General features: G+C 38.1%; 1 protein-coding gene across 1 annotated transcript; it reads left to right on the forward strand.

Moving 5' to 3' along the window:
* Positions 1–181: 181 nt before the first annotated feature.
* On the forward strand, positions 182–18,650 carry COPB1 (COPI coat complex subunit beta 1). The gene is made up of 22 exons (XM_082760948.1): positions 182–463; positions 2,184–2,335; positions 2,989–3,218; positions 3,837–4,006; positions 4,674–4,788; positions 5,395–5,487; positions 5,831–5,968; positions 7,004–7,123; positions 7,554–7,661; positions 7,755–7,901; positions 8,327–8,472; positions 9,453–9,549; positions 9,781–9,941; positions 10,618–10,738; positions 11,133–11,360; positions 11,532–11,711; positions 12,293–12,437; positions 13,963–14,082; positions 14,532–14,677; positions 16,118–16,207; positions 16,935–17,090; positions 18,328–18,650. Exons 2-22 carry the CDS (start codon positions 2,245–2,247, stop codon positions 18,385–18,387), a joined length of 2,862 nt encoding a protein of 953 aa, XP_082617074.1. The 5' UTR covers positions 182–463; positions 2,184–2,244; the 3' UTR covers positions 18,388–18,650.
* Positions 18,651–20,947: the final 2,297 nt, after the last annotated feature.

Below are 20,947 nucleotides of genomic sequence, written 5' to 3' on the forward strand. Positions count from 1 at the left end.
TTGTTTTTGAATCTGAGCAAGTGGAAGGCGCGGGTCTGGGCGCTGAGGGGGAGCAGGAAGGGCGGGCCGGGCCTGAGGCGCTTTGTCAGGCGCTTCCCTCCATTCCCGCCCATCCCTGACGGGCGGGGGGAAGGAGGAGGCGGGGCCGCCCTGCGGCGCCTCCCCCCGGCCCGTTCCGCGTTGCCGCGGCGCGGGCTGGCCCCGCCGGCCGCCGTAGCATCGATGTGGCCGGGCGGGCGCGGCTCCACGTCAGCCATCGGCGGGCAGGGCCGGGCCGCGCCGCGCACAGCGGGACGGGAGCGGAGCGGAGCTCGCCCCTTCCCCTGCCTCCCCCTTCCTCCTCCTCCTCCTCCTCCTCCTCCTCCTCCTCAGGGCCCCGCGGAGGAGCTGGGGCTGCGTGAGGCGCTGGGGGGCGGCTGCGGGGCGCTGAGGCCTCCCGGGCGAGGCGGGCGCGGAGCTGCAGGTGGGTGACGGCCGCAGCCGGCTGGGGCTGAGGGAAGCGGCCTCTGAAAAGGCTCTGGTCGCGGTGTTGTTTATTTTATTTTATTTTATTTTTTTTTAACGGTGTTTGTGGCGCTCACGCGCGTTGTGTGCTTGTGGGGGAGGCTCACGGTGGCACTGCGCAGCCTGAGGTGCCCGTTTGGTGGGAAAAAGGGGGAAAAAAAAAGGGATTTGGGGTCTCATAATGGCTTTTCTCATCCGTTTATTTGTTCGAAAGCTGCAGCTCCACGTCTCACGGTGCCTTGTCCTTCACCAGTGTGGGGCGGTGCTTGCAGCCCGGCTGGGAGTGGGGTGGTGTTGGCTGCAGGGTAAATGGGAGCATTTACAGAAGGGCAGGAGCTGCTGGCCCTAGGCAGCAACTCCCTAACCCATCGTGTCGCTGGAAGCCTTGTGGGGTGGACGTCCCTGAGCTTCAGAGGGAAGGGGATCTGCAAGGAGACGCAGCCCTGAGCAGGGGAGCCTGGTGTTCCCCTCTTCTGGAGGAATCATAAATGTCGATGGGGGTCTCTTTGTTCCTTTGGCTCTGGCATTTGGTCGTGACAACAATTAAACAAACGAAATGTGGGCTTTTCATGCAGTGTTTTAAAATACGTGCAGCGTGTTGTAGAGTAAAAAGATATCTTGCTTGTTGTAATGATTTATGAAACTTAAGACTAAGACTACAAAAATTAATTGCAATAAAAGCATATAGTAGTCATTTTTTGACACGTTTTTCTTCACACAGTTAGAAAACACAAATCTGGATATGTAATAAGTAAGAAGTTGTTGTGTTTGTTAGTGTTGGTACCATAGCATTAACTGAGCAAGCTCAAACTTGAGCATTTTCCCATTACTTTATAAATGGAATAGAAAACTTGTTTTGATCTTAGAAGTCTATTATACAAGGAAGAAACAAACAGGAAAATAGAATTGAACTTAATTGTTCTTTTTTTTTTTTTTTAATCTCAGCTGCTAGACACAGTGGCTTTGATAGAACTGTAACATGCTCTTCCTCTGTTTAAAAAAAAAAATAAAAAAAATCTTTCCTCGTTAATATGTCAGCACTTATAGGAACAGGTAAACAGTAGAGTTGGGCAGGTCTGATGGTTCTTGGCAGGTAAAGGGGTAGTCCTGCTTTCCTCCTTGTCATGCTTTCTTTTTCTTTTCTCCCACCATCAGTTTCTACTCTGATAGGTCTTGTGCTCATCTTCAAAGCTTCCTTCATAGGCTGAAGGCTTCTCGCCCCTTAACCCCCCCCTTTTTTTTTTCTGATTTTTTTTTTGTCTGCCTTTGCAGCTTGGGTCAGTTTACCTGGAGTGGCACAGGAGTGCAAGAAAGGTAGTGGGAATGCAGCCAGGATCAGAGGGATGAGCGGACGAAGGAAAAGCTGCTTCATGCCTTCAGTTGCAGTTGGGCGTCTGTGTCAGTTGCCTTTAACTGTGCTCCGGGTGTTGAAGAAATTCCTTTCATTTCTGTGTTTGTTTGTTTGCTTTTTCCTTTGAGAAACTTCACACTCCGGGTTGTTTTGTACTAGCAGGAATGCTTTAGTGTAACAGAAAGTTGGGAAGTCTTTTGAAGGTGACTTCTCAAGAAATCCAACAACAGTCTCTTCAAATCATGAAGTCAGTTGCAAAAATTGTTTTTGTGTTGTTTGTTAGTAAACTCTGTTAACTTTGGGATGTCTTTATTTGCTTGGATTTTAGGTTGTCTGATATTTGTGTCAAAACAATTCTTCCACTGAGGAAACATCTGTAAGGAAGAACCATGACTGCTGCAGAGAACGTGTGTTACACGTTAATCAATGTCCCGATGGATTCAGAACCACCTTCTGAAATCAGCTTAAAAAATGACCTAGGCAAGTAATGGGCCATGACTTGAAGGATACTTCATCATGCCTGCTCTATCCTTGCGTACTCTCATGATACTTTTGCTAGAATATTGTTTGCATTTTATAAACTGAAGTCCATTTACGTTTTTTTTTGTTGTTCTGTTGATTTCCAAAACGTGTAAATTCTTCTTTTTGCTGTGTTTTGGGAAACTTCGTTGTGGTTATCTTATGTGATTTTTCTTCTAATTCTGAGCAAAACTTTAAAATCACTTACAGTCTTTGTGTGAAGTAATACATCAACAGACCTGGGTGGATTTAGATATTAGATATTTAGATATCATTATATCATAATGAGTTGTAGCACTGCATTGGAGTATTCTGGTTTAAAATGCTGTTTAAATGCGTTGAAGCAGTGGTAGAATCTGTTTAACTCTTTAAATTCCAATATATTGATCACAAGAATAAATCTGAACTCCAGACTCACTGTTTAAATATCTCTTTCTTCCTCTTTGTGCTTTTAGAAGTAAGGATGTGAATTTTATTGGGATTCTGTGTTGCATTCTTCAGGGGAATCTTCTGATGTGTAAGATTGGTATTCCTGTTAACTGACCATGATGTGTTAGTCTTCCCGACTATGTAATTAATATGATTTGCTTTCTTGAATTTTCTGTCCTCTTTAGAAAAAGGAGATGTCAAGTTGAAGACAGAGGCCTTGAAGAAAGTAATCATTATGATTCTGAATGGTGAAAAACTGCCTGGGCTTCTGATGACCATTATACGCTTTGTGCTGCCTCTTCAAGATCATACCATCAAAAAACTGCTGCTTGTCTTTTGGGAGATAGTGCCAAAGACCACTCCAGATGGCAGGCTTCTGCAAGAAATGATCCTCGTGTGCGATGCCTACAGAAAGGTGGCCTGTTGCTTATTTCATTTCTCATGTTCCCATGCAGCATCCTTCTATAAAGTATATGATTTTCTGTCATATAAAATACATATCAGTGTTTTAAGAAGGTGAATTTCATAAAAAGACAACGAGGTGTCCTCATAGACATTTGGAACTTGAACCATCAAAAAGCTTGGTGTGGGCAAAGGCTAGCAAGCGTGTTCATGGAATCATAGAGTGGCTTGGGTTGGCAGGGACCTTCATGATGATTTAACTCCAACCCCGCTGCTGCAGGCAGGGGTGGGGATGCCACCCACTAGGTCAGGTTGGCCAAGGCCCCATCCAGCCTGGCCTTGAACACCTCCAGGGATCGGGCATCCGCAGCTTCTCTTGGCAACCTGTTCACCACCCTTACAGTGGAGAATTTCCTCCTAATGTCTAGTCTAAATCTATCCTTTCTTAGTTTCAGACCATTCCCCCTTGTCCTATCATTATCTACCCAAATAAAGAGTCCTTCTCTGTCTTTTCCTAAGACCCCTTTAAGTATCGAAAGGTCACAGTGAGGTTTCTCTGGAGAGCTTCATCTGAGCTTAACGGTTAGGATGCAAAGCCTGGTATTTCAAATATGCTGCCTGTTGGTTTTAGGATCTTCAGCACCCAAATGAGTTTATCCGGGGCTCTACACTCCGTTTTCTCTGTAAGCTGAAAGAAGCTGAACTGTTGGAACCTTTGATGCCAGCCATTCGTGCGTGCCTAGAACATCGTCACAGCTATGTGCGCAGAAACGCGGTTCTTGCAATTTACACGATTTATAGGTAAATGCCAGAAACTCTTTCACGTTGTAGGTAAAGAAGACCATGGCTAGCAGCTTTGGAAACCTCATCAACATACATCAGTGGCTGTTAATTTGGTGGGAGCGGGGAGGAGAAGGAGAAGGTTGATTTTTTTGTTTGTTTGTTCGTTTGTTTTTTCCTCCTGTAAAGTCATAATTTGGAAAAGTGAAACGTTCTGCTGTTGCCATCTGAAATGTGACTAAGATCCTTATATCACAGGTTAATTAGTATGGCAAATAAATGCCTTTCTTAGTTATCTAAACTTCATTAATAGTAATCATTGTCCGCACTTACAAATACAGAAGAATCTTTATAGGACTATACACACACAAACTTATTTAAAGTGAGACATTCCTAATGTACTACAGTTACATACTAAGCAGTATTGCAGTGTTTGGTTTTTTTTCACCTAAACCGTGTGACTAAACATTACTACTAAACTGAAATCATTGTTCTGGTGATGTTTTAGCTGTCATGATAGCAGGTAATTTTTTATGCTGAGTCTCATTAGTTTCAAATAATTACACAAAAGCTATGTATCACTGCTCATCCTCTTTCAATTTTGTAAACTCTTGTCTTTAGGATATGCAGTTAAAAGCTGTGTTTTATCTCTCACCAGTACTACTTTTACTTGTGTTTTTTTTCAAAGAAATTTTGAACATCTTATACCTGATGCTCCCGAATTGATCCATGATTTCCTGGTGAATGAGAAGGATGCAAGCTGCAAAAGAAATGCATTTATGATGCTAATTCATGCAGATCAGGTAAGGATAACTGCCCTCAAACTCATTTGGTTTAAATAGTTGAAAATGTTGCAGGTAACTAGCCAGTAGTTTGTTGGAAGTTTAAACTATTTAAATTCATTAAAAACAAACAAAAACACAACAATATGTGGCAGTGTTGCACCATTTGTGGAGTATTTCTAAACTGCAAATAAATTAAAGCAGATTGTTGGTGCTGTCTTTCTTTAAAAGGAGAGTTGCTGTATTTGAAGAAGGCATACATTGCTGCTGAAAACTGTAATCAGTTTTGCCAAATAAGCCTAACTAGACTGAGAAATACTCTATTATCTACTTCTGTAGGTAGCTTTTGCAGTCATATGGGAAAGAGATGGCGATTTCTGTTCAGTGTTTTGGTTACTTTGGTGATAATTGAATCTTGTGCCTGATTCCAATTAGTCTTGTCTCTTTGCCCTCTATATATACAAAAAGGATTAATTTGCTCTTTAGGTTTAATGTTTTTTCATATTTTTTTTTTAAACTTGAAGGGTTGAATATATGTGGTTCAGTTCCAATTTTTAAAATGCATTTTTCTTTGAAATGTAGCTGAGAACTCAGAATAATTTAGAATAATTTCTTATATTTGTTTAGGATCGAGCACTGGATTATTTGAGTACCTGTATTGACCAGGTCCAGACATTTGGAGACATACTGCAGTTGGTTATTGTTGAACTAATTTATAAGGTAAAAGGAAAATGTATTGTGGCACACTGAAAGATAGATGCATGTTTTAGATTATATTAGACTGCTTTATGGAAGGGTAGGACACAGTTGCGAAAGGCTTTTTAGCTAGCCCTTAGTCCACGTCAAGACCTTGTAGCATTGCATAGAATTGTCAATAAAAGCTTTTTATTACCTTTTGTAAAGTGTCATTCAGGGTTGGAAAAATCTGTTCTTATCTCCAGAAAAGTTCTGTCGACTCTTGCTTGATTTTCTCCCCGTAGTAAGATAGTTGCTATTCTACCAACTATATGGTTGCTGTTCTTTTTTCTTTATATGCCAATGATGCGTTGTTCTTTGAATCTAGGTGTGTCATGCAAATCCATCAGAAAGGGCTCGGTTTATTCGCTGCATCTACAACTTACTGCAGTCATCGAGTCCTGCTGTGAAATATGAAGCTGCAGGAACACTGGTTACACTCTCCAGTGCTCCAACAGCAATCAAGGTATAATTTGGTGTTTTCAGACATTTCAGTAGCTTTTAGTGTCACATAATGCTGTATGCTGTACGTTGTACTTCTAAAGACTGAAGGCTTCAGTGAAATGGAGTGTTTGACACTTCACATTTGAAACTGTCTCAAAATATCTTCTAAAACTGGTCTGTTTCATGTCATGTGTCGTCCCTGCCCTCCTCCCTTAAATACTGAGACTGTATTTTGCAGACCTGTGGCTAGTGGACTTCACTTCACTTGGTTGTGGGCAAGCTTGAATACTGTGCAAACTGTTCCAGTAGTTGCTACCAACCTGCAGTCTTCTTGGCATACTTAGCAAAGTAGACAAATGCTGAAGATTTGCAGACATAGAATTACTTTCTTTACTCATAAATATTATTCTTTCTAGACCAGGGTGGAAATGTAAAGTATTGAAGATTTACAATGAGTATTGCTTGACCTTGTGTTTATATATTTATCTTTGTACAGCTGATTAAGAACACACAGAAATTCTAAAGTTGTATTGAAAGTTCAAAAATAGAATATTGTAGTCTAGATTAAAAGTAAAAAAACATTTTAGATAGCTTCAAAAGGTCAGAAAGTGTATCAATACTTACCTTCTTGCTTTAGTGTAGTCGTTTTTGTTGAGTATGAATATTGTACGTAGAAGGTGTCATAGAAGCCTTATGCTAATACTGGCATCTGTTTTAAAATAATTTTCATGTCCTGTTGTATACTTAAGAACTGACCCAGAGCATGCAAAGAAATTTATTATTTTATGGTTTTGCTTGAATTTGAAACCAAGTCTATATATTGTAAGCTGCTGCCACTGTCAGTCTTCCTGTATGGTTGTTGTAACAACCTGGTGGAATCATCTTTACAGTTCACCAGAAAGCTTGAAAACTGTTCTCAGGTTCATTTCTGTGCCAACTTATTGAGTAGTTGCTTTAATAATAAAGTAGAAGCTGTCTTTTCCTGACCTTCTCACAAAAATGTGCTTGCTTCTCCTCTCCGTTACTTAAAAAATGGTTTTGATCCTTTTAATTTTAGGCAGCTGCCCAATGCTACATAGATCTGATCATTAAAGAGAGTGATAATAATGTGAAACTTATTGTTTTGGATCGGTTGGTTGAATTAAAGGAGCATCCATCCCATGAACGCGTGTTACAGGTATGTAAGCTCTCTTTTCCTGCAAGCTTATTTGAAGGATTTTCCTTCCCTAAATGTTTTAAGATACCGTAGTGAAAAATGTACTTCTGAAATTTAAACCTTCAGTTGATATAACTCTTGAAATTAAATGAACGGCCTTTTATGCTTAGGCTCACTGCTTTTATTGCTTGCATAAGAACTAACAATGGTAAATGCTGCCTAACTTAGTTATGTAGCTTGCCTGGTAAATGTTAAAATACATTAAATGAACACTGTGAGATTGCTAATCCCTAGTATGTTGCTTGTTTGTCAGTATATTTTATACTCTGTTAGTATATTTTATACTCTGTTTCCCCAATGTCCTTGGAAATCGTTACGGACTTAAAAATTAGAACTGCCTGAGGAGGAAGTCGTTTGAAGTAATAAAGCTGTTATTATTTTTATTGTTTAGGATTTAGTTATGGACATCCTCAGGGTGTTGAGTACCCCAGATTTGGAAGTGCGCAAAAAAACCCTTCAGCTGGCTCTGGATCTTGTCTCTTCAAGAAATGTGGAGGAGGTAAAATATATATAACTTGCGTTTCATTACATTAATTTTAATTCTTTGGAAAAATACATGGCTCTCTTCAATTGTATTTGATCTTTTCTGCAGCTTGTGATTGTTCTAAAAAAAGAAGTCATTAAGACTAATAATGTGACAGAGCATGAAGATACCGACAAATACAGACAGCTGCTTGTTCGGACTTTGCATTCCTGTAGTGTTCGGTTTCCAGACATGGCTGCGAATGTTATTCCAGTGGTATGGAAACATTTAATTCTATCGTCATTTAATTATGTCCTAGCTGTATCAAAACACTTGCTAACCACCTGCACAAAAGAATAAGTGAAGCTAAGGTGTTTCTAATATTGGGCTTCAATAAACAATGCTATTTTTAATCACTAAGGAGATGTGGAGCTTTTGATACTGTAGTTACTGTCATCTCAGACTTTTATTTTTAAATGTCTGAAGAACGCGAGCTGAAAAGTACCTTTACTAAAAAGTGCAACAATCTCTATAATAAGAAAAATAATTTGTGGATTATGATAACTGATTGAAATGTACTTAAGGTTGTTTGACTTCAGCTTTATTAAATAAGAGATGTATATGCATCTGAATGGAGAAGAAATACAATTGTACAAACATAACTGTTGTTCTTTGTGCTCATGTTTACTCTGTTGTGCTAGCTGATGGAGTTCCTTAGTGATAACAACGAAGCAGCAGCTGCTGATGTGCTGGAATTTGTGCGGGAAGCAATCCAGCGATTTGATAACCTCAGACCTCTTATCGTTGAGAAGATGCTTGAAGTGTTTCACGCAATTAAATCTGTCAAGTGAGTCACAACTAGGATACTAAACCAATATTGGAGCACCATATGCCTCTCTTGCATTGAATGTGTACTGTAATTAATTATGTACTGCCAGCCTTGCAGCCCATGCACACAATAGATGCCGGGGGTAGAGGACTTGTAGAGGCATGGTTTCCCTCTTGCCTGTTAATACATAAGATGGATCGGGTGACTGTTGCATTGAATGAAGGAAAGCACTTCAGCTTTTGTTTCTATGATGTAACTGTTAATTGTATTTGTTAGTGGGTAGTATTGTTGAAGGCCAATGCTGAAGTGATATATTTGTTGAAATAGAGTTAATAAGGGAATATTGCAGCAGGAATATATTTGTATATATTTGTGTATTTGTCAAAAAAAATCTAAGATATGAATCTGCAAAGCATCCTGAGTATCTTGCAGGGCACTAAAAACTTGGCATTGTAATGGATATACTAAGGTTCAGTCTTACACAGAAAATTCTCCTGGTCACACACTGCTTTGCGATTCTTCCAATACATGGGATACTTCTAATTCTTTGCTCCATCATTATGTCGTTAAGAGAAGAGAAAGGAAAAAAAAAAAAAAAAAAAAACTTTAACATTGCTACTCTTTCCTTAATCTTCACTCATACTTCTTTTTTTTTTTCACTCTGTCCTGTCTGATGAGAAGTTAGTTTGTCTTAGGTAATTGGAGAAATTACAGCTGACTATTAATGTGCAATAGAGTTATTTTTTATCATAATGAAATTTAATTTTAGGAATATCAATCATAGCACACGTGGAATAAGTTAGAAGCTGAGAAGAAATCTTATTTGCTATACTTACTATTTTATTAAGAATGAAAGTTATTCATCAAACTTGCTTTCTGTCAATCGCATCCTTTTGAATTTGTCAAGGCTGGCCTTGTCGTGGCCACCTGGCTATCAGTGGCTTCTCTTGATGTACATTTATCATTGAAGCATGAGTAAATTACTGTTCTTGTCTTAGGATTTATCGAGGAGCTTTGTGGATCCTTGGAGAGTACTGCAGCACAAAGGAAGATATACAGAGTGTAATGACAGAAGTTCGCAGATCACTTGGAGAGGTGTGTTTGTTTTATGATGCTAGCTTTTTGTGGTTTATCTTACTACATGCAGTGTGCTAAAAAATCAATTAAGATGGAACAGGGTTTTGTGATATAATAGTGTGTGCACAAGAAACTGCAGGGTCTGGTGAGTTCTGAGAGGGATCTAAGGCATTGTATGCAATGTCATGAGGTTTATGCGTGGGCAGAAGGCTTCTGTATATATTTCAACATCTACCTATTTGTGTTTAGATCCCGATTGTAGAATCTGAGATCAAGAAAGAAGCTGGTGAGCTAAAACCTGAAGAAGAAGTGTCTGTTGGTCCAGCTCAGAAATTGGTGACAGAGATGGGTACTTACGCGACACAGAGTGCTCTAAGTAGCTCCCGACCCGCCAAAAAAGAAGAAGACAGGTATTTAAGATGTCATACTAAACTGGGAGTACTCAGTTTTGTTTTGTTTTTTAAGTGGTATTCTCTCTCATGTAGAGTTTAGTGGTTGAGGTGACTTCCTGTTTTTAAGGTATTATCTCAAATAGATGATATCTGGCAAGAAGTTGCGCAACTGCTGAATATTTGCAATCAAATCTTATTGCATATCAAAAAGGACAGTATTAGTTACAGTATCTTGAATTCTATATAATTCTTTATAATGTGTACTTGAAGTTCCATTACAGTTTTATTTGGATGCAGAGGTATTGCCTTTAGAGTAAAAACTGTTTCTTTTTTTTCTTAGTATCACCTTGCATTATTTAACCTCTGCTATATTTCATTTCATTGATAAGACAATTGCTATATTTTCTTAATTACTGCAGATGGGCTACTTTGTCTTGAGTGCTCATTATCACCTTAGTGCTATGATATTCAGGGTGGAGATTACTCAATGCATCTTTCACTCTGTATTTTGTGTGGAATTGGTGACATGGCTTGTATATGCCATCTGGAAAAAATACTTTGGGGGGGGGGGGGGGAAACAACTTCAGACCTTTCAAGCTTGTTTTCTGTACAGCATGGACACTAATGCATGAAGATAAGTATTTTAAAAAGTATCTTCCAAAACTAGTTTTCTGATAACTGTCTGTCTTTGCAGACCTCCATTACGAGGATTCCTGCTCGATGGCGATTTCTTTGTTGCAGCTTCCCTAGCTACAACTTTAACTAAGATTGCTTTACGATATGTGTCACTAGTTCAGGAAAAGAAGAAACAAAATGTGAGTCATATCTGTGCTTTCTCTGTAGTTGCAAAGAAGAGCTGGTTGGGTCTTTGTTTGTTTGTTTGGTCTCTTTTTTGTTGTTATTTGGTGGGTTTTTAAGCAGATGTGAAATGGGTTAAGTCCTGAGTGATATGCCAATTACAGAATTGTATAGTAGCAATAATTTGGGTTGCAGATAGGGCCTACTGCTTTCCAGACGTGCTGCCTAGATGATTTCTTAGGTCATGGTACTTCTGTTTCTAGACAACTACAAAAATTGTTTTTTCCATAGATATTTACAAGTTTAATTTGCACTTGTTTACAAAATAAGTCAGAAAGAACCATTTCTGTAAAGCTGTGTAAAAATGCAATAACCACTTTCCATTCTATTTTCCTTTGTCTTCCTTCTCAGTCCTTCATTGCTGAAGCTATGTTGCTGATGGCCACTATTCTCCATTTGGGAAAGTCTTCTCTTCCCAAGAAGCCAATTACAGATGATGATGTAGATCGTATTTCCTTGTGTCTGAAAGTTTTGTCAGAATGTTCTCCACTTATGAATGATATTTTCAACAAAGAGTGCAGACAGTCCCTCTCTCACATGCTGTCAGCCAAGCTAGAAGAAGAGAAACTTTCCCAGAAGGTGAGATATAATAAATACATAACCATAAAATCATTTTTTACTGATGTTCCCATCCAAGCAGGTCCCAGAAATGTCACCATTTGACTATGTTCAATTTAGTCATAATTTGACTGTTTTCTGCGCTAAGGTTCATAACTAATTGTGAAATTGTGAATATTTGTCTTTTTGCAGAAAGAATCAGAGAAGAGGAATGTGACAGTTCAGCCAGATGATCCCATTTCCTTCATGCAGCTTACTGCTAAAAACGAAATGAGTTCAAAAGAAGACCAGTTTCAGCTCAGCCTTCTTGCAGCAATGGGAAACACACAGAGGAAAGAGGCTGCTGATCCTCTTGCATCCAAACTTAATAAGGTAATCTAAAAGTCAGCGTTAATTATATTCCCTTTGTGCTGCTCATGTGCAGGATCAATTATGGGAGATGCAGGCTGGAACTAATGAACCAGGCTATGCTTAGAAAGACCCACGTGTGTGTTATGATTTTGTGAATTCAGTTCAGAACACATTTCATCTGGAAGGGTTTTACAAATTGTAGTGTGTACACAAGGGGACAGGGAAGGAAGGATGGAATTAAAAATCCATTTGTATGAATAACATGGAAAATCACTGTGATTTAGCTATAAGTCATATGATTTGGTTTATTTTGGAAGGCTTATGCAAGAAATATGAATTTTGTTTTCCAGAATGTTACTTTTATATATTTTCTAGACTAAATTCATGATGTTCAGCTGAAGCAGTTATTTTGCCTATTTTCTTTCTAGAAAGACAGTTCTGTGAAATTGAAGCCTCTTTGCATGCCTGTTCTCTTTGTTTTGGAGGCTCATGCTAAAAACCAACGAATTCACTTGGAATGTATTAATTTGGCATTGTTTGTCGTGATTTCTTGTTTTGAAATGGTTTATGAGAAAAACACCTTAACTTCTGTTCCTTTGCAGGTTACTCAGCTGACAGGTTTCTCAGACCCTGTTTATGCAGAAGCGTACGTGCACGTCAACCAGTACGACATTGTTTTGGATGTGCTTGTGGTAAACCAGACCAGTGATACTCTGCAGAACTGCACGCTAGAGCTCGCCACACTAGGTAAGGAGTACTGGTGGAAACAAAGCAACTCTTTGGCAACGGTGAGCTGCTGGGTACTGACACCCTGTTTTAAGTAGGTACTTAAACACTTCTAAATACTTACAAATTTATCCTTGCTAGTTGACATTTTGAAAGTTTGTTTTTTTTTTTTAATTCCCTTAAAAATATTTTTCCTTCCAAATGCTGGAATACTTGTATCTATTGGCACTGAGAGATAACATCAGATGTCACACGCAGTAATCAGATTTTGAACTGTCGGTGTGTTTTCTCCTGGAAAAAGAGCGTTCTATTTTCCCTTTTTCCTGATATGTAGAAAGCTTTCGATGTAGTTATTCCTCATTGTACTTTTACTGTAGAGCAAGATGACAAAATCCAGGTTGGCATGGAGCAAATGTGAGGCACTAAAAACAATCTGCCCTGGGTGATTCTTGCGCTCATCCAGAAGTGCTTGAATACGGTGTGTACTCAGCTGAAACTATTCCCTGTGCTAACAGCTGTACTGGTGGCATGTTTGAACAATACTGAGGCTGCAGAAACTTTTAGGTTTGGGACTGGAGCAGATAATCCAAGAAGAGTAGCCAATTTCCTGTTAGTTATCTTCTGTTTTGGCAGTCAGGAGTTGAAATGTGTGTACAGCAGACTTGGAGGACATGTTATATACTTTTAGTAGATGTAAATATGACTGAGGGACATCAGCTTCCTCATGTTTTTAAGTCATTTGATAAGACTAATGATAGAGATAAAAATATATTATTTAATAGGTTTCTGTGTATCGTTCTATTTATCGACTCCGTAAAGGGGAATGCTGTAGCTAATAGTTGATTTCTTCAGATAACTTGGGGGGAAAAAAAAAAAGAAAAAAAAACACAACAAAGTAAACAACCACTAATGTGATGGATCACTCCTGTGTGTGTAGACCTGCTGCTGTTCATGCTGTGTTCCCAAATTGTACTGATAGAACTAAAGAGTCTCTCACAATTTGTTGCTGATGGACTAGGAAAAGTATAGCTCTCACTGTTTCCTGACAACAGTTACAATCAGAATAAAGGATACTTTGACCTGTTCTGAGATAGCTTAGCCCATGCAATGCCGAACATTGAACTTTGGGTTTGAGGCACTTGATGGCAGGGCTAGGTATTTTGATGTTGGTGGTGATTAAAGCACAGGGTAGAATTAAGTTTGCTGTTTGTTTAAAAACTATTGCCAGACTTAATCTGAAGACCATATAGGTCGGTGTTTTCATTTGTTTTCAGTGGATTTGGGGTGAGTACACTAATATGTTAACTGAAATTTCTTAATGGAATATAAATTATTTTGTCTTGTTAGGTAGGGAACTGTAGAAATGAACAAAAAAAAAAAAAAACAACAACAACAAAAAACACAAAGTAATGCCTTTATGGGATTTAGTGCAGCTCTATAGGCTTTATTGTTGAATCCCAAGAGAATAAAAACGTTGTTCCAAAAGCTAATTTTTTGACTACTGGTAACATTTCCTAACACCCCACCTCCCAATTTCTTTAAACAGGTGACTTAAAACTTGTGGAAAAACCATCTCCTTTGACTCTTGCTCCACATGACTTTGCAAACATTAAAGCTAATGTCAAAGTTGCTTCAACAGAGAATGGAATCATTTTTGGTAATATTGGTAAGTAAACAATTGTGTGTGCAAAACTAACACGCAGCATTCCTTAACGGCTCGATGAGTTCCAAAATAAATACATAAAACACTTCGTACTGGAGAAGGAAATCAAGTGGCCTGCTGTGTATGAGTATTTTGTGATGAATTTTTGTTTTTTTAAATTTGTATCACTTTTATGTACACTCATGGTGGGGTGTGCTGCCTTTAGAATGATGGTCAGCAAGATTTGAACCCAAGTCTCTGCATTGAAAGTGAGCTGGGCAGCCTTGCTTGAAAGGCTGATGCACTTAACTCAAAGTTCTGTGGCAACTTGGGTAAAGCTCCTGAGAAGGGTGGAGATCAACGCTGAGCTGAGCAAGTGTTGACTGTTGTTAGCTGGCAGGTGGTAATTGGGTACCCTTATCTATTGCAGACTCACTTCTTAAAATATGAATGTGTTTTGTTTTATATCGCAGTGTATGATGTCTCTGGAGCTGCCAGCGACAGAAACTGTGTGGTTCTCAGTGACATTCACATTGACATCATGGATTACATCCAGCCAGCTTCCTGTACAGATGCGGAGTTCAGACAGATGTGGGCAGAATTTGAGTGGGAAAACAAAGTTAGTTTTGTTTTTTGTACGCTATTTTGGGTTCTTCTGGATAAGTTAGCATCTTGTTTCTTGCTCTGTATTGGCTCATTGTCTCAGGATATACACCTCATTCAGATGTTTCTGTAATACAAGTGATTCTTTCCTATATTGTGTTTATCACTAGATAGCTCTGGCTGCATTCATTGTCTACATGTCTGTGTAAGTGCCACTGATTATCTCCAAACATAAAAAGCGTCTCTTTTTCTTAAAGAACCTGTATAGTTGATAAAATGCATTGGATGTTGGCCCCAAATAACTCATTCTTTTATTGCTCTCTGATTTTTCACAAGTTTAGCGATGCAGTACCTTTTTTTCTTACAAAAGAAGTACTTGTTTTGAGCTTTACCTCCTGTATGGAAGGTGTCAATTGCAGGGTGATTGCTGTGTGTTTCAGTCCAAAGGTGAAATAGCAAAGCTTTTAATTTTTGCTGAGACTGCAGACTTATTCATAATGTTGAGCCCCTCCAGTTTTGAAATACACTGTCCTCTTTCTTGAAATGATGTGTCTTGCTTCAGGATTTTCCATGGCTTCCAAGCAGAATAACTTTATTCCTACAAGCAGAATAACTGTTATTACTACAGCAATAACATCCAGAATACTTACAGATGATAAACAGAATACCTGCATACACACAAAATTCTGGGTACACTTAGTACTAGAGGGTGCCCACACTGTTAGCTCAGGACATTTTTATAAGGATTTAAAGAAAATAATCTCATATGACAGAGCAATATAATTTAAGAAAGGATTAGAAATGTTGAAACAGAATGAGATGTTTTACACAAACTGTACAGCCTTGTTTGCTACACATATCTTCACATGCATTCACTTGAGACTGGAAATAAGTGCCTGAAAGGCAACTTGTGAATAAATTTTAACCAATGATATGTGAAGCCTTAGCAATTTGGAAACAAATTCTAAAATAGATTTTAAAAAGCAATTTAAACAATACCTACAATATTCAGTATGAGAAAGTCGAGGCAGCCCAGGGAGTTTTGTTGCTAGAAGGGAAAGATGAAAGTAATTTTATGATTGGTTAAAAGCAAGCTTTTGGTCTAGGTACCACTTTGTCTTCTGGCAACATGTAAACTGTATTCAGAAAAAAAGTATACGATTTGCTGTACAGAATCTGTGTGTTCAACAACAGAATATCATATTTACCTAACACAGCTTCTAAAATGTAATAATAAAATGTAATTTCCACCCCTTAATGAGTGGATGGCAGGAGATGAAGATTTGGTGTGATTCCACCACATGATGGGGCATCCAGCTAGCTCTCTCAATATGGTATTCCTTGAGGAGAAATGTAGTTGCAATCTCTTTTATAGGGAACCGAAGAAGGGGTAGTTTCAGGAACGCCTGAGCTGCTGATTAAAGTAATTGCCCTTTTTCTTTTCCTCTTTGTGAAGGTTACTGTGAATACAAATATCATCGATCTAAATGAATACTTGCAGCACATACTGAAGTCAACCAATATGAAATGCCTTACTCCAGAGAAGGTGAGTTATTTGCTTGGAGTCTTTTTGTGACACCCTTTTCTGTGCATTTGCTTTTTTCTTTAATTTGTTTAGCATCAGTTACACATATTACTAGAAATGCCTGTGTAAAATACAAAATAGTATATATGCATCAAAGTTCTTAATGCCCTGAAACGAGTAAGAAGCAAATTGTTATTAAAATGGAGTCACTTTATCACTTTAAATGTTTCTTGTTAAGTTAGAAGAAAATCTGAATGCACAGATTTGATGAACCGTCTGTTTTCATACAGCTTCTTTATGTAGTTCAAAGTTCTTTCCTTCTCTCTCAAAGCTAACCTTTCTTTTGATAATATAGCCTTTTTGCTGTAAAACAAAATATGTACAGTAGCTGTTTGTTGCCAAGATACACAGTGTATGTATACCAGATATTATCAAATACATATATAGTAGCTAAAATAGGCATACTTGCTCTTTTTACCATTTTTGCTGTTCATTACCTAATACCATAAAATGTCATCCTACCTTGTTCTAAGAAATAACACAGGTTGCGTATCTTTCAGTCTTAATTTTACAAAAAGACAACCACTGCTTTCCATTGCATGATTCGCACGTTTCACAAAAAGCTGTATGTGAAAGCAGAAGTTTAAATGGTAAATACTGACACCTGTCTAGCTGTACCTACAGTGAATGAGAACCTGTTTATAAAGGATTTTGGTCTTTCTGAAGAGTTCAAATGTGCTTTCTGTAGGCACTTTCTGGTTATTGTGGCTTTATGGCAGCCAATCTTTATGCGCGTTCCATATTTGGAGAAGATGCCCTTGCAAATGTCAGCATTGAAAAGCCGATTCATCTTGGACCAGATGCTCCTGTCACTGGTCACATACGAATCCGTGCAAAGAGTCAGGTAATGAGCACTGTTTCTTCTTGTCGTTTCTGAGAAAATGTACTGAACGCTCTTAAAAACTTGCAACTTTGGGGGCTGTTAGTCAATTTCTAGTACTTAGGTAACTGGGAAAAGATTTGGATTAGATGGATATATGAACTTTAGTTTTTAAACTATCTTACAAATATTTTGTGAGGGGGCAAAATGTCTTTCTAATTAGGTGTATTTATAACATAAAACATCTTCTCTCCGAGTGTGTTACCATAAAATTGGTCTGTGGACCAAGATTTCTTAATCTTTACCCATAGCACTGCAAATAGGATGTTGTGTTCCATTTGCATTTAAATAAAGATAAATTGCCCCCTGAGCTTTCGCAGTCTTTTCCTACTGAACTAGACATTTTGGTTTCTCATTCAAAGGAAGTTTTATGCATTTAATTGCTATTCACTGGTTCTTTTTCTTTTTTTTCTTTATTTTTTTTAAAAAAAAAAGCAAAACCCGAAGTCTTAGTAGAATTGCTTTTTGAAGGCATATCTATGAGTCTGCTTTGAATTTTAGAACCTCTACCCTCTGACAAAAAACCAGAGATTTAGAACTTCAATAACAAAACAGCTACTGTACTAACAAAAGTTTTTTTTACACAGCATACAATAAAGGGCAGTCTCAGTTTTCACAAAGAAACCTTTTAGTTTGTGATGTCATTGCAAAGCTTTTGGAGTAGTTTAATGTTTTTAACATGCTTACAGTGACCTTTTTACATAAGACTGCACTCGGTTGCATATACCAGCTTGATCTCATCTTCAGATCATTTTGCTGTTGATTAGGTGGATTTACTTGGGTAATTTCTTTTGACTCTTTAGTTTCTGTGCAACATGGTTCTGTAGTGAAATTATTTTCTGTAGCCTTGATGTGTTAAATGCTACTATCAGCACTGAGACTTCCAAAAGCTGAATTTGAGTAATTGGACTAACAGGTGTAATTTCTCCAGTGGGAGTGTGCTTCCAATGAGTAGAAAGTCAAAAGGCTTAAAATTATTTATTTTTCTGCATCTTATATTGAAGGCAAGCTTAGTAGCCTTTACCTAGTGGTAAGAAGGTGTGCACTAGAATTTATGTAACTAAGTGGACAGTTAGAAATACTTTGTTTCCCATGCCACTAGCTTCATAGGTTTCTGTATGTGGAACTTCACTTTAATATAGATAAAGTGATTTATTTTTTTAATTATCAGTGTCATAAATTTCTTTCTTTTTCCTTACAGGGAATGGCTCTGAGCCTTGGAGATAAGATCAATCTGTCTCAGAAGAAAACAAGTTTATAAATTTTACCTAATGTCTTTTCAGGTCTTTCACAATTTAACTGTAGGTATGTGGCTTTTGGGATCCAGAACATCGTATATTCTTCAGTGTTCTGTAATTGTAGAAGCCAAGCTTTTGAGCTGAAAGCATTCCAGCAGATAATTTATAGGTTCTTCATGATTGATACTGAGCAAAACTTAATTTTTTTTCCTTTGTCCTGGACATCATCTTTTCTTTGTCTCTAATATATACTGATGCTCACAGTACAATAAACAAATTATACCTATACTGTCTTGTGTGTAAATTAAAAATTAGGTATTTGATTAGTACTGAATATTCAGCCTGGGTTATTTTAATACTCTAGGAAAATGCTTCTTGCTTTCTGAAAGTGTTTACAGTAATGACTAGGCCTAAATTACATGAACGTGATCATGGCACTTAAAATACTCTAATGTAGTAGTATATGCTTGACAACTACATCAAAGGCTGCATCTTTTGCATCTTTTTAATGGTTGGTTCAGTAATGTAATCACTTGGCACAGACAAGATTATAATATCAGAAAAGGACACTGTTAAAACTCATCCATTTCCAGCAAGCAGTAGAATCTTAAACTTTCTTAGCATTTAAATCTCTTTTGGAACATTACCATCACAGGAATCATAACATCCTCAGTGTTGTGGTTTTGTTTGTTTGTTTTTTAGTTAAAAGCAAGAAAGACAGCAACTTGCAATATTAAAGCTGTAGAAATGTAAGCAGTGTTTTCAGTGGATGCAGCCATTAGCCATGTATTTGAGCTGAGGAAGGAAGGAGTGAGACTCATAGTGATCTTGCGTTGAAAAGCAGTGAATTGAACCATGTTGAGGATTTGTGGAAAAGGAAGAATTGTGAGTGGAGTTCAGGTCAGGATATGAAAACCATTTGGCTACTAAGTGTTATGCAAATTAGCAGTAGATTAAAGCATGTACACATTAGATTGAAAATACATTTAGCTGAATCTGTTGAGCATTAATCTGAATTTGTTAAATTGTTGTAAGCAATTAATTCTGCAGAAGAGCCTCCGGAGCCAACGCAACTCTTCCAGCTGGCAGAAAGTCCTCCTGATGAAATTGAACAGCTGTGGTCCTGCTCCAGTAGGACAGAAGAGAAGTGAATTAGTATCCTGAGTAGCCGATTTCCAAACCATGTAAGGCCTCAGTGATGAAAGTACCTATTCTGCACTCTGAGTAAGGACAGGATAGAGCACACATGTAAAATCGGAAATGAAAGACTCCAGGCTGCTGTGTTTTATCCAGCTAAAGGATAGCTTTAAAAGTACGATGCTAAACCTGAGCTAATGAGTGACATTCATACAAATATTTCATTGTCTACTCTTCCCAGTATTACTTTTTGCCAGCTCACTTTCATCTCTCCATATAAGTGTTATGTTCACTTAGTTCCTTTTCATTCCTATCCTGTTTTTAAGCTTAGGTGCTAGAAGAGTATAGTTTGTCCATAGTGTGAAGAAAAAAAAAAAAGACCTGTCAACGTCTGAAGCATTGCACTGAAACAGTTGCTCAATTCTGAATTCTGAGTACATTTTATCTTTGTGATAGAAATCACAAAGTCAACAGAAGTCAGCTGTCAGTATTTATTATTTTTTGAGCCATTAGCAGTGGAAGCCATTCTGAATCTAGTGGCCTGTACCGAAATTTGCATTAGTGTACGCCAGTGTATATACTTGTGTACAAGCTTCTCAGTAACAGATGCGAAGCCTGTGTCTTTTATTAAATATTCTGAATTTGACATACGTGACTTCCAGAAGCTATGGCTTATTTTACTATTTTCACATGGGCACACACACTTATTACATGCAATATGATAAAGGTCTTTATAAATAAGAGAGGCTGTTGCCATATCTTAATGTCTGAGCAGAGAAAAAAAAAAAAAAAAAAACTTTAAAGCTACTTCTGAAGGTTCTTATTTCCTTTTGTGCTTCTGCGAGCACTGAATAAGTCACAGTAATATGTCTCAGATATAAGTAGTAGATACTGTTGATATTAATTACTATGATGTGACTTAAAACTTTTGCCTGCAATAGTAGGTAGAATCCAGCTCATAGTAAATGTTAGAGGTGGTAAGTGTGTGTAATGTGGTTTCGCTGAGTGACTTCAGTGAGCTTTGCATGTTTTTAAATGCCTTTTGGGTTCTGGCATTGTTATGCTTTTTAATGCAAGTTCCAGTGCATGTGCTGCATAGCAGCAGGAGCTGAAGCCCTGCATATGCAGCTCTGCCCTGATAATGAAGTTAGGTCTCTACATGATCTCACAGCAATGGGAGTTCAGAGCGGTTGCATTGCCTGCTGTGAAGTTACGCCAGAATCACAGGGATATATTACAGATAATCAGAATATCACCTTAGTTGCTTAGTATGTTGTAAATTTGGGAGGGATGATGGGAGAAAAGTATAGAAAGATGTTATGTTTGCTCTCCCTTGAAACTCTGTGTACATGGGTATGCTGCTTTTCATGGAGGGGAAGAGAGGGATTTTGTTCTCTCAACTATTTTAAGCCAAACCAAGAGAGAAGAAAATCCAGGGGCTCCAGT

Source organism: Aythya marila (genome assembly GCF_965140915.1).
Source record: "Aythya marila genome assembly, chromosome: 5".
Taxonomy (NCBI): domain Eukaryota; kingdom Metazoa; phylum Chordata; class Aves; order Anseriformes; family Anatidae; genus Aythya; species Aythya marila.